The 13,434-nt window shown below is 40.0% G+C and overlaps 1 protein-coding gene across 2 annotated transcripts in view; it reads left to right on the forward strand.

Annotated features, from left to right (window-relative positions):
- Positions 1–13,434, forward strand: part of stard9 (StAR-related lipid transfer (START) domain containing 9) — a 42,855-nt gene that overhangs the window by 13,783 nt on the left and 15,638 nt on the right. Inside the window, exons 4-21 of one of the 2 annotated variants that reach the window (XM_071498130.1) lie at positions 2,475–2,591; positions 2,849–2,881; positions 3,001–3,062; positions 3,648–3,760; positions 5,649–5,791; positions 6,000–6,067; positions 6,260–6,357; positions 6,546–6,746; positions 7,402–7,499; positions 7,584–7,661; positions 7,944–8,021; positions 8,811–8,990; positions 10,022–10,073; positions 10,490–10,615; positions 11,545–11,627; positions 11,892–11,953; positions 12,516–12,709; positions 12,896–13,376. In XM_071498130.1, the coding sequence (XP_071354231.1) occupies positions 2,475–2,591; positions 2,849–2,881; positions 3,001–3,062; positions 3,648–3,760; positions 5,649–5,791; positions 6,000–6,067; positions 6,260–6,357; positions 6,546–6,746; positions 7,402–7,499; positions 7,584–7,661; positions 7,944–8,021; positions 8,811–8,990; positions 10,022–10,073; positions 10,490–10,615; positions 11,545–11,627; positions 11,892–11,953; positions 12,516–12,709; positions 12,896–13,376 (2,267 nt within the window). The remainder of the gene's footprint in view (positions 1–2,474; positions 2,592–2,848; positions 2,882–3,000; positions 3,063–3,647; positions 3,761–5,648; positions 5,792–5,999; positions 6,068–6,259; positions 6,358–6,545; positions 6,747–7,401; positions 7,500–7,583; positions 7,662–7,943; positions 8,022–8,810; positions 8,991–10,021; positions 10,074–10,489; positions 10,616–11,544; positions 11,628–11,891; positions 11,954–12,515; positions 12,710–12,895; positions 13,377–13,434) is intronic. The other variant, XM_071498131.1, reaches the window with a different exon arrangement.

Below are 13,434 nucleotides of genomic sequence, written 5' to 3' on the forward strand. Positions count from 1 at the left end.
AAAAGAAATAGTTGAATGACTAATCACTAATTAAAATAGTAGTCAGCTGAAGCTCAAAATGGACATAAACTGCATATTCTGTGACTTTTGAAAACAAAGTAACTGAAAATAATTATGATTATAAAATGCTACTGACCAAATGTGCTGATTAACCTTTGTGGCAGTTAATCAATATTCTATAATTTATGTTGAAGGTCTCTGTCCTAACATTGTGTGTTGGTTTACCACCTAGTTTTACTCAATCACTTGGCCATGGTGGTTTAAATGAGACGTTGGTCTCTTTGTGAGCTTCACTCCCCATGTCAGTGTTGAACATTTTCCTCCTCTCAGAGAAAACTCAAGGCTGTTGAATGTTAACACACACAGATTCATCCAAGAACAACCAGATGACCAGTGAATCCATTCAGGCTGCTTTCACAAGGCCCAGGCCTTTCACTAAGAGCTTTCAACCACATCCAACCTAAACCTATTCCCACCGTTTTATAAGCCTACAGTATACACAGGCTTAGCTCCAGCTTCTCGCTTCTCCTGACAGTGGTTGGGAGTTACGCACACTCACACATGCTGGAGGCATATTTAAAGTATTCCTGTGTTTGATCCTGGGAGAATGTGGTACTTCTGAGAGCATTTCTCCTCTCTCCTCTGTGGTCCAGGCTTGAGCCCAGGAGTCAAGGGAGGGGACCCTCTCACTGATCCAGGGTGTGTTATGGTTCTGGGGGGAATGTGCTGTGTCTCAGGTCTGGTCTAGATCAGGTTGCTACCCACTAAGGTCTATGTTGCCTTTGGACTAAGCTGTTGGGTTGCTGATGAGGCCACATGTCCCCAGGAGCTGGTTTTGTTGTAGTTTCTTTTTGCTCAGAAATGAACAAAGGAACGATAACAATAGAAAAGACTGAGCATTTTTTATCCATTTGCTTTATGTCTAACCAGTAACACCTGCACACACACAAAGGTAGGCACAGCTGACTGTTATTACACGTGATACTAAGTAGTAAATTGCTCACCATGCACAATGTGTCATGTGCAGCAAAGTCAGTTGTTATCATGATACGATGTGTTTGACTTTGATATGAATCAAAAACAAATATCTGCGACTTCTACGCCTCTGTGATTCAACCAGCGCGTTCTCTCACTTGACTTGGACAGTTTTCCTACAACTTGAACACAAGACTCAATTCTGGAAAACTCACCAGTTTTACCCATCAGTTTGAGTGGACTCTAACTGGTTTCTAAGTGTTGTACGTTGTTTGACACTTGTGCTACATGTAGAGATGATACAACCAATCAATTGACAGAAAATAATTGGCAGCTATTGTATAGGTATAAGTAGAAATGTCAACTAGTCCTCACTTCAGTCTCTTAACTCTTAAGATTTCTTTTCTTTGTCTTACATGATAATAAAATTAATATCTTGGGGTTTTAAACTCATGTTTTGACAGGACAAGCTGTTTGATGACTATGGGGTTTATTCTATTAATAGAGAAAATAATTGTTAGATTTGTCCATTGTGAAGAACCAGACTACATTTCTGTTTATTCCAGTAAATCTTAATCCTCTTGTATTGCTATTCTAGTGTAGGCATGTTCCAAATAAAACAAAAAAATACTTCATTTGACTTTAACAAATGTCATAGGAAAAGGAAAAACAGAAAAAAAAACAAAAAAACTTGGAAAATGTATGTCATGCAAAACTTATCTGGTGAGTTTCTCATGTGACTGTCAGTCAGTGCCAGTTAATAAGTCATGACCATCTTCATTCGTTGCTACATAATATTGTGATAAAGATGGTTGATGCATAAAAAATTTGCCTGTAACAGTGATCATATCACTAATGTTGCAGTGCAAACATATGTAAAGATAAGGAAAAATTGGCCTCATGCTAATAATCTCCAGATTCTGGCTCAGATGAAGACACAGAGAGAAAGAAAACAAGAGGCCTCAGTTGATTGTTTTGAGTGGGACTCCCCCGTACCAGCACTGCACTTTTAGGCAAGGTTTATTTTCCTGACTAAGTCACTTTTCAAAGTGTTTTTACTCTCAAATTTGTTTCTCTCACATACCCATTCTGCAAAATTGTTTACCTAGAGTATTAGCTGACCTCCCTGCTCCTTACCCAAACACCTCAGCAGGAAGCAACATTAGTTTCCCGCCACTGGCCTGGTGCCACAGCATTGTGATCGAGAAACCTTGGCGTAAAAATACACAATGTAAAAACACAGTGCGATTAAGATCAAGGACATTGGCTTACACGGTGAATACCTCATCAATTTTCAAGTGCATTTAGAAGATATCCTTTATTTAACATATGTTTTAACAGATTTTCATCAGGTATCAGCACTTTGCTTAATCATATAAATGTTTTGAAAGAACGGGTGAACTTCAGGTGACAGGCTGCACCCAGTTGTTTCTAGTCATCTCGTAGTTGGTCTATCCTCATGTATTTGTTATTGAGGGTGTGTGTGTTGATCTCCTCAGGTGTTCCAGGACCTGGGTGTGTTGGTGCTGTCCGGAGCTTCTGAAGGCTACAACGTGTGTCTGTTTGCTTACGGCCAAACAGGATCTGGAAAGACCTACACCATGATGGGAACACCGGTGAGGAGAAGGGGTGGAGTGGGCACAAGCATCACTGCATGGCATGAAGTGTTATTTGAGTGGGATTTAATTGGAACTTTCAGAGCCTCAACTGATCTCACCCAGCACAATGGAGTCAGCCTGCTCACACAAAGTGCAAATTTAAACCATGCTACACTGCAAATAAAGACATTTAGACTTAGTTATACATATCAACTGTCAAATTAATGCTACTTTACCCTTATTCTGTGTTTTGTTTTTGTTTCTTATGCTGTCAGGACTCTATTGGCTTGACCCCTCGCATCTGTCAGGTAAAATAGTCGATTATAATAAAATGGCAACAGTAATGAAGTGAGAACACTCATAAATCATCTGCTTTAGTATCTGCTGTTGTATTGTGAGGTAAATTGCATATCTCCTTTTCTTACAGGGTCTCTTTAGGTCTGAAGACACTTTTCCCGATGGGCAAAATTCAAGCAGAGTTGAGATCAGGTACTTTGTTATTGTGGGACTCTGTCAGTATCTTTTCCTTTTTAATCAGTGCAGTTGGGCCTTTTAATGACGGAATTCAAATTAGATGAGTACTTGTGGAGCAATTATGCTGCAGAGCTAGAGGTACTACAATGCAGATTAAAAACTTGATTTTCTTGTTATTGTTGGAGGAGTTTCCCAACAATGTAAATGAACTTCCTCAAGCTACTGAAAATAACAGAAACAGAACAGAAACTATGCTTTGCAACTTAAACACAAGCAAAAAATGTTTTTTGCAGTTACAAGTGAAATTTCCACAGTCTAGACTGTGTTTGTGGGTGGTTTGGTTGGACCAGCAGTAAAAAACATGCAGACCATGTAACCACGAGTACAACTACCTTCTTCAAATACAGCCAGGGTTCATTGTCACATGTCGTCCCCCACCCTTTTGTTTTTACGTACTGGTTACTTCCAAGGTGTCACAGATAATGGAAAGTTAAGCATCTGATAAGTTAAGCATCTGAGCATGACAGTATAGGTAAAATTACAGTATATTAGGGCTGTGTTTTCATAGTAGCATCTTGCCCTATCACTCTCTCCCTGCAGCTTCCTGGAAATCTATAATGAGCGAGTGAGAGACTTGCTCAGAGGAGGAGAGCAGAAGAAGAGAGCCTCACTGAGAGTTAGAGAGCACCCTGAGAAAGGACCCTATGTACAAGGTGAGTGTTCAGGTCATTAAAAACACAGCACAACACAATTTAAAAGATAAAGATATGATATGTACACGAGGACCATCAAATACCTACACAAGACAACAGATACATGTACATCTACAGTTACATATGCACATACAGATATACATTAAAACAAAACCTCTGCAGCAGAGGAAGAGCATTAACCAAGTTTGTGAAGACCTATCCTAAAAACACAGAAGAAAGTTAAACAAATAAAATGAATTATAATGAATGGATAAAAATGAATATTCAAACACAGTTCCAGGTGTAATTGCACAAAATATTGCATTCAAAAACCAACTCATAATTTATGCTGTCTGTCTTTTTCTGGCTGTCTTGTTGATTAAATACTCTACTGGCTGCAAGTTCTCATTAATCCACAAGAATAATTTCACCAAGATTAAAATAAGATGACAAGTCTGCATTGGAAAAATGTTTTTTTCAATCATCTCACAGCAACTTTATGTCTCAGGCATACAGTAGGACTTTGCATATTTGAATTTCATGACCTTATGATTTGGTGCTTTCACAGACTATGAGCTCTAAGAAGTGTCCAGTGACCACTTATCCAGCCACTCCTCAGTGGATCATATAATACAGTAAAAGAGTCTGTCTGAATCACTTGGTATTTACCAGAATACCATGTTCTGTCTCTACACTGTCATACAGACTGAGACACATCATTTTTGTCAAATTATGGACTTGGATGTGTAACATGGTCTGCAGTATTTTGAGCAATGCTCTTGTCTTGTATATTTAGTTTATAAGTCACTGCGGTATGTGGTCAGTGGTGGTATTTTTTTTTGCCTTGTTAAGCTTTTGATCAGGTCCACAATTGGCTGCTCTCGCTTTAGTCCAGACTCCTCTTTTAACTACTTTTACTGTCTCTCTTTCCTCTCTCTCCTTCCATCTCTTCATCCACTCCTCCTTTTTCTGTCTCTCCCTCTCATCCGTCCGCCCCTCTGGGTTTGAAGCCCCAACATCCACTCATTGTCTGTATCAAGAGAAATCCCAGATGACCAGAGGAAGTGAAGTCATTTCCATGTGGCTCCAGGGAAACAATTCACAATACACACAGCACATTGAGGACTCACAGCTTTTACTTCTTCTCCATCAGCCCTGGTCCTTCTATTAGACTTCTACTGTCACGCTTATTAATTTCAAATAATTCAGTATTTGTATTAGTGCCTGAAAGAATGCAAAGAATAAGAAACCACATGTTATAGATCCAAGAGGCTCTGTTTTAATCTACACACATGTGGTTACCGCCTCTTAAGTTGATGTGATTCATTCCTGGAAGTAGAGCATTGTCACAGATTTTTCTGTTGCTAAATGCTGTGGGAAAATATTCCTCATGTAAAGATGAGACATATTTCCTGTTTGTGCCCCTTTCACATTTCTATCTCTCTGGTTGTTTCAGCCCTCTGCCTAAGTGTCTTTGTGTCAGTCTCACCAACAGTTTTACATTTCTTTACATAATGGTTACAAAAATGGTTACTGTATTTTTTATTTATTTTTATTCAATTCACCAGTTTAACCTTATTCTGTCGACAGCCATAAATAACCTTAACTGTGAAATGTAAATCTATGAGCTTTCTTACTCTTTGATCTTAATTTTTTTCCATACGTTTTTTTTTTATGATCCAATGAAATCAAGTGTTTTTTCAATCCCCAACAATCATGAAATGTGCATCTTGATATTCATCAACAGAACCCACCCTCCTCTTATAGGGAGTTTCCACTAAATAATTTCAGTTTGGGGGTTCAGGTCAATTAATTTGCATTTTCAGGTTGATATAAAACTTTACCACTCTTGGTTTATTTGCACTGATTTCTCAACATTTTGTTTCTCTGGCTGTCTCTATCTCATCAGACCTGTCACAGCATGTGGTCTCAGACTGCAAGCAGGCCATGGACCTTCTGGAGGAAGGCATTGCCAATCGCATCACCGCAGCAACCCACAACCATGATGCCAGCAGCAGATCCCACGCCATCTTCACCATCCAGTACACACAGGTCATCATCTCCTCAACGCCCAATCAGCTCACCATACAGTCACACTGTTAATTAATCAGTCTGATAATGATTTTCTTACATATTTTTTGCCAATAATTGCTCCTTGGGCTCTAACATGCAGTTAATATTGTTGGCCTCTATTTTAATGTGAAGTACTTATCATTATTAGCAGATTCCAGGCTAATTGCTCTTGTCTTTTTCTCCACAGGCAATCCTAGAAAATAACCTCCCTTCAGAAACTGTCAGCAAGATTAACCTGGTGGACTTGGCTGGGAGGTGAAACTTGTTTTGTCCTCTTGTGTCATGTTTTGCTTTTTTTTTTTTTTATCAGCACAAAGTCATTGACAAACCTGCCCCCTAGTGGAGCTTGGCTACTGACCTGAGATTTTCATCCCACATTTTCGTTATATCTACGTTAAATCATTTCAAATGACATGAACCTCATGATGTGTGTTTTGTTTTTGACAGTGAGAGAGCAGACCCCCACTACTGCAGGGATAGACTGACAGAGGGCTCCAACATCAACAAGTCACTTGTCACTTTGGGCATCGTCATTTCTGCTCTTGGTAAATGAAGATACCGATAAAAGTTTTATTATTTTGAATAGCAGCTCAAGCGATAATGTCTGCAAATACTGTTTTTATTTGGAATAAAATCTAGCATGTGCCTACATTTAACTTCCCAATATCTGTCCATTTTACTTTTGCCGCACATTCCACAACGTTCATACCCGTTCCTTCCACTGTCTCCGCAGCCCAGAACTCCCAGATGTCCAGCAGTTGCCAGAGTATCAACAGCATGGCTTCTGAGGGTGATGGCAGCACAGTGGGCAGCCACAGCAGCTCCCTGTCTGGAGGAGGGAGGCGACACTGCTTTATCCCCTACAGAGACTCAGTCCTAACCTGGCTGCTGAAAGACAGCCTGGGAGGCAACTCCAAGACCATTATGATTGCAAGTACGTGTCACAGGTGTCAGTATTAAAGGGGTATTCTAGAGATTTAATTTTGCACTTACATAAATCTTGGAAACTGAAAGACAGATAAAATATGGTCAGAATCGATGCATCAAAGAGCTGAGATATCCTGACCTCAATGGCAAAATTGGATCCTACATTTCCCATTATGCAATGGATAGTATAGTAGTGACTGATTGTGATGTTTAAGATAGATGTGAGTAAAGAACTATGGCAGTGGCTTTGTCTGTTCTTTAACTACAGACTTATGGTAATCAAGTTTCTTCTGTCATGGTTTCCTGTAAGCACTTGAACATGAAGATAAATATGACTTTCACCAAAACTATACGTGCATTTTAGTTTCTAAAGGGTCACTGAGTAAATGTTTTATCTGAAGCAAGTCTACAAGTTAATTTTTGCTTTATCCTGACATGAACTGAAACTGATGGCTGCCTGGATTGTGGGATATTACTGTGAAGAGTAATGGTTATGCTATCACAGTAATGTATGTGTGTGTATGCCACCAAAACCAATATAATGGCTTCATAAGTGTTACTGCAGTCTCACTTATTAAACTGACAGTGTTGTTTCATGTGATGTGAGTGTTAATTGCTGCCCATGTATCTTGTCTTATGTGTTTTTGTATATTTTGTTGCAGCGGTTTCGCCCTCCGCTAACAGCTACAATGAGACCCTCAGCACGCTGCGCTATGCTGCCCATGCCAGAAATATTGTCAACAAGCCTCGTGTTAATGAGGTCAGTGTTGAGTCTGATGCCAAAATGTAATGTCAATGTAAATTTTTCTAGTAGGTTAATGTGTATGCCTTGATTTCGCTGCAGGATGTCAATGTTCGTCTGATCAGGGAGTTGAGAGAGGAGATTGACAGGCTGAAGAGCATGCTGCTCAGCTTTGAAATGGTATGGTGACCTTTTGGCATTAGAGCATAGAGCTAACTCTCTCAGGGTTTACCCACTCCGCTGGGTTTATCCAAAAAAGCCATCTAGTACTGTAAGGCTTTGAATCAAAGAGATTCCCTTACAACAAGTTTTTTTACCAAAGGCCTAATAAAGTGCTATGTGTCTTTGTGACATTTTTAATCCCCTGAGTGGTAAAGATTGAAGTCCATTGTATCGTGTGTGACATTTTCCCTTTCCGCTGTTTTTCTTGACTGATCATTTTTTTACCCTCTTGACTGACAGCAGCGCAATCCCAGTCCATCCCTGAGTGATGAGAGGGATGGAAATCTTTCTGACATCGTGCTACAGAACGAACTAAAGGTAACCCAGGGTCGACGCAGATGGTTACGTCTGCCTGACAGATACAGTAATCCTCGACACATCAAACCAGTGTGCTTTTATATTCAGTTGAATGTCTTTCATGAGTTTGACTGATTTTTCACAAAAAAAACAATCCAGGGCAAAGTGTAATAAGTTGCATCAGTAGTTCTCTATTTTTGACTGCAAGTCTGTAGATAAGATACAAAGATAGAAAAATTACATGTAGATTTATACAAAGAAGTGGATAAAATTCTCCATTTTGTTATATCCTGAATCAGTTTTCTTAAATGACAAACAAGATCTTACTTGCCTCTAGGTGTATCTAGCTGTTCAGATAAGGTTTTTCCTCCCCCAGTTTTTGAGATATTGGCCCCTGAGCCTTTTGCCTATTTTTTTCAGATTAAGGTCTCTTGATTATGATGGGACTGGGACATTGAAAGACACAGTGTTATTAAGCATTTTTGATGTGATTTTTTTTTCTTTTTTTTTTTCGTTAATGTGTTTGCAACACACATTCATTTACATTCACATTAATTGTATTAGGGTATTAGGGTGGTGGAAGAAATCCCAGTGGTGAACGTCTCAAAACCTCATCAAATAATAAATCTATGTGTTTAAATACCACCAGGGTTACATAGGAAAATTTGTATAATTTGGATTAGCAGCTGTTAGCATCACCATCATCTCCTTGAGCACAGAAATCGACCCACACCTGTTTTCATTCACCTCAGTTTTTTATTCTCTATTAACAACCTTCCTTCATCATCTTCATCCATATCTCCTCCTCAGGTGGAGCAGCTGACGAAGGACTGGTCGGAGAGCTGGAGAGACAAGAAGGAGCTGCTGAAGCAGTACAGTGTGGACATCAACAGGGACCGGGCCGGCTTCCTCATCAACTCCCTAGAACCCCACCTGGTTACCCTCGACAGAGATGTTCTCAGCACCGGGGTCGTCTTCTATCACCTCAGGGTATGATGACAGGAACGCAAATGGATTTTTATTGTGTCCATGTAGAAACAGTGTTAGTGTTTTATTTGGTTTTTGTTATTTCTTTTGAATGAGGTCTTTTCTTTTTTCAACTTTTATGGTCTTTTATGTTCAGTTTAGAATAATACATGGTAGGATATGTATATGAATATATGTTGATTAAAGTATTAGAATTACAAGTAAAAATGCTGGAGTTAATGTGTTAGTATCGTTTTTGTTTGGGATGGTATACTTTCATATCTGTATCTCTTTTCTAAGTTTCTTTTCATCCCCAGAGGCTAACATCACTCATTTGCACACATGCTGTTACACTAAAAATACACATTTGTGTGAACAACATGATGCAAACTCCCACACACTAATATTTTTTTCATTTGCTCTACTTTTCCCAAATCTCAAGTTACTGTTTTTGTCAGCTGTCTTGACTGAAACCATCTCTTTTTTTGTCTACTAGATTCTTCCCCCTTCTCCTTGAACAATTTTTCTCTGTTCTGCTAGAAAAACTCTTGAGAAAAGGTGTGTTTCTACTGTCTTTTTTTTTCACTCTACCCTCCAACTGTCCTGTCGATCTCCCATCTCTCTGTGTGAATGTCTTCCGCAATGCATAAAGCTCAGTTGGATAAGAAGCTCTTAGTTCTGAGGCTAGGACTCAGGGGGTCTTAAGCTGTCCTGATTCTGACAATGACAAGTATACCCTTAGGCCTGACAATTACACTGTTTCCCGCATGTGAAGAGCTGAGGCCACCTGGGAGCACATGTGGTCTTGACACCATATAAGAAAGGCTTTAATCTCATTAGATAAGACTTCAAAGTAAACAAATTGTGTTTTTTCTGTCAGCTAAGAGGAAGATTAGAAGTGAAAGGACAATAGCTCTTTAAAGAGCATTGTGTGAAATTCTTGTTATGTTCTTTTGTTTTGAGCACACCCAGTTAATGACAAGTAGGGATACGGTTTGTTTTGATGTTTTTATTTTGTGGATTTTGAGCTTACACTATGTTTTTTTTTGTTGCAGGAAGGAGTCACCCACATTGGACCTAGGGACCATTTTGAAGAGCCACAAATAGGTATTAGTAATTCATTTGCTCTCCGTGTTTCCTCATTCAGCTGCAAATATTCCTTTTCAAACTGTATAATGAGATTTTTTTTTTTTTTTTGGAAATCCTCAAAGCCTCTTACAACCACGCGTTATCAGAGTAAACACACAACAAACTGACAGCTTTAGACAAAACATGCAGCCAAAAACAGTGGACAAAAAAAGAATATCCAGTTCACTGACTAGAGTATTACACACAAGATGTATACAGTACATTGTAACTGTTAAGTGAGCGTGGATAATAAAACATAATATGTCCTAAAATGGCCTGTTAACTTTTGATTAAATCCTGCATTGAGCACTGAATATATTCAGGAGTGCAGCAGCTGCCTCAGTACAGCTTCCTAAATCAGTATGTGCGATTGTGGTTCTGCTTTCTGTTTCTAGTTCTGCAGGGCAGTTCCAGCTGTGAGATTGAAAACCACGGAGGTGTGGTAACACTCAGACCGCTGCCAGGCTGTTCCTGCCTGCTCAACGACAGGGAGGTCACTGAGCCCTGCAGACTGGCTCAAGGTCAGTTCATGTCCTCAACAAAATAGTTTATTCACACTGCATTTTTGCCCCTAGATGGGACACAAAGTGGATATTTTGCAATGAAATAAAGAACAAATAGTTGTTTCATGTTTAAATTATTAGTCAGAGCCTTTTTTTGACTGAAAATAAATACTGATTCTTATTTTAACATTCTGAGACAGTTATTGTCACGCTCATGCTGATAGAAGATTAGCCTAGGTTCCACAGAATTGACAGAAACTTTTAAGCTGTAAGATTTCAGCTCTGGTTGAATTGATGTTGTTGCGTCTTAATAATACAAGTCAGGAGATGTGTTCAGAATTACATGTTAATTGATCACTCACATCCCCCACATCTGTTTTTTGTGAGTTGGGTTTTAAACGTGTTAAAAAAATTTGAGTTCAGTGTGGGAATGACAGACACTGCAAACTACTGTACAGATATGAATAATGAGTAATGAATGAGTGTTAATACATTTAAGTGCTATAGCAGAATAAATGCCAACCAATAGGATCAAAAATTAGCTTTGATTTGATGAAAATCAAATAATAACTTTAACTTTAAAGGTAATTGTAGTTAAGCTTTTAAATATGTAGACGAATTGTGATGTTTGCTGTTTGCCACACGTCTTTTTAGCATTACTGATGCTCTCAGAATGTGCGTAAACAGTCAAAAGAAAATCTGAGACAACAGCACTTGACACTGAGCATTAAAGGCTGCCGAGTGATTGTGACTTGTATGCACAAACGCATCAATCATCTCAAGGATAAAAATGTAGACACATCCTCACACCCTCCCTCCTGCCCTTATACACTGCAACACACACACATGCACACACACAGACACACAGCTGTGTCCTGAGCTTACATCAACACAATGCTACAGGATAAGCACAGCTTGTGATGAAGGATATGTCTCTATGTCTCCAGGGATGGTGATCACCTTGGGAGGAGTGCATAAGTTCCGCTTCAACCATCCGGCAGAGGCAGCCGTCCTCCGGGAACGCAGACGGGTAAGTGCTGCTCATCAGAAAATTAATATCATGCTCCTGGTTAAGTTGGCAATCAAGACGATATTGATGATGAGCACATAATTGAGATACTTCAGGTGATAAAATATAATGTTGATGACACACAAAAAATTATTTTCTTTATCTCCCCTGAGAATAGTGGTCTCAGAGCGATTGTTTATCTTTTTATCAAAGAGTTGTTATTATTATTATTATTATTTATAGCTATTATAAATATCAAAGTGAATTTTACTTTACTCTTCTCAGGCTAGTGAAGGTGGCGTGACCTGCACCTATGTTGACCTTTGCCCTTTCACCCCTGATCACAGGTAAATACTGCCTTCAAAATGAAAGTCAAAGAACAACACAACAGTCTTTTTTTACGACAATATTCATAACTTTTGTGTGTGTGTGTGTGTGTGTGTGTGTGTGTGTGTGTGTGTGTGTGTGTGTGTGTGTGTGTGTGTGTGTGTGTGTGTGTGTGGTGTCAGAGAGCTTATTTTGCATACATATTTGATAAGAAGTACAAAGTGTTGTACCATTGTACATGCTGTAGAAATAGGGAAGTACTTAATGCATGTTTCCCTCCAGTTGGTGGAGATGGCATGTGTTTCCATTAGCCCCCACCCTCTTGAATAATCCCAGTTAGCTGTTTACGGGATAGGCTCAGGCGTTGCTAAGTTACTGTTGAGATGCTGAACTGTAAACTAACAACAGTAGCTTTTACTTTAAACCTACCACTCCTATCACAAAACTATTATATTCTAACATCACATTGTGCTTTATTCAGGTCACAGTATACTGTGACTTTGTCTGATTGCCTTTTTTCTCTTATTCCATCATAGTTTCTCAGTCTGTGTTTCATCCTGGATCTTTGTGCCTGATTTATAGTGTCGAAGAAGCGGAGCTCCAGGGGCAGCTGGGTGCCTGTCTCTCCCCCAGTGAGGAGTCTACTGCAAGGCAGCGTGTGGAGGAACAACAGCGCTACGTGGAGAGTTTGCGGCAGGAGATCCAGGCTGCACAAAGACGGGCTGAGAGAGAGCTGGAGAGGGAGCAGGCTCACCTGCGACAACAGCACACTGAGAGTGAGTACTTTCAACACAACCATATGTAGAAAATTGTAGAAGCACATCAATTTTCAACCCCCTCCCCCCAGAAATCCCTAGTTTTAAAGTGCAATGAAAAACTACATATAATTCTGTTTTTTGATGAATACGTGCACTATATTTTCACCCACTCAACATTCCTGTCCTTGAATCTTTACCCAACAGTCAAGCAGTGGATTTTGCAAGAGAAACAATGGCTGACAACTGTAGAGCAGAGAGTCACCCAAGAGTCTGGAGTTCAAACAGACGTTATCCCTGCATCCCTCCTGGAGCGCCTGACAAGTCAGGTGTCTGAGGATCAGGAGGATCTGACAGTGGATCGTCCCTGCCAGGCAGTAAGAGCCAGGAAGAAGGCAGTGCAGGAGGAGCTACTAAAGCATCACGCCCTTTGCCGTGCTGAAAGCCGCATCCATCGGAAAAGGCTGCACTACCAGCTGGAGAGAATCGCCCGCAAGCGACATCTGTTGGAAGCTAAGAGGGAATTGCAGCAGCTGGAAAAGGCCCTGTCTCCTGGACTGGACAGCCCCGAAACTCCTGAGCTGGGGTCCCCCTCAAAGTCCAGAGGACGACCATTCACTTCCCGTAGACACTCATTCTCAGCAGATCTTCTGTCCCGGCTTTACCCACAGCACACTCCTATCTTCAGGTGAGCTCATAGAGTAAAATGTAAACCCTGTAGAGTCAATTGCATGGAGGGCCAGAAG

Source organism: Trachinotus anak, unplaced genomic scaffold (genome assembly GCF_046630095.1).
Source record: "Trachinotus anak isolate AG129_WGS33_773 ecotype Australia unplaced genomic scaffold, CSIRO_AGI_Tana_v1 ptg000015l, whole genome shotgun sequence".
Taxonomy (NCBI): Eukaryota; Metazoa; Chordata; class Actinopteri; order Carangiformes; family Carangidae; genus Trachinotus; species Trachinotus anak.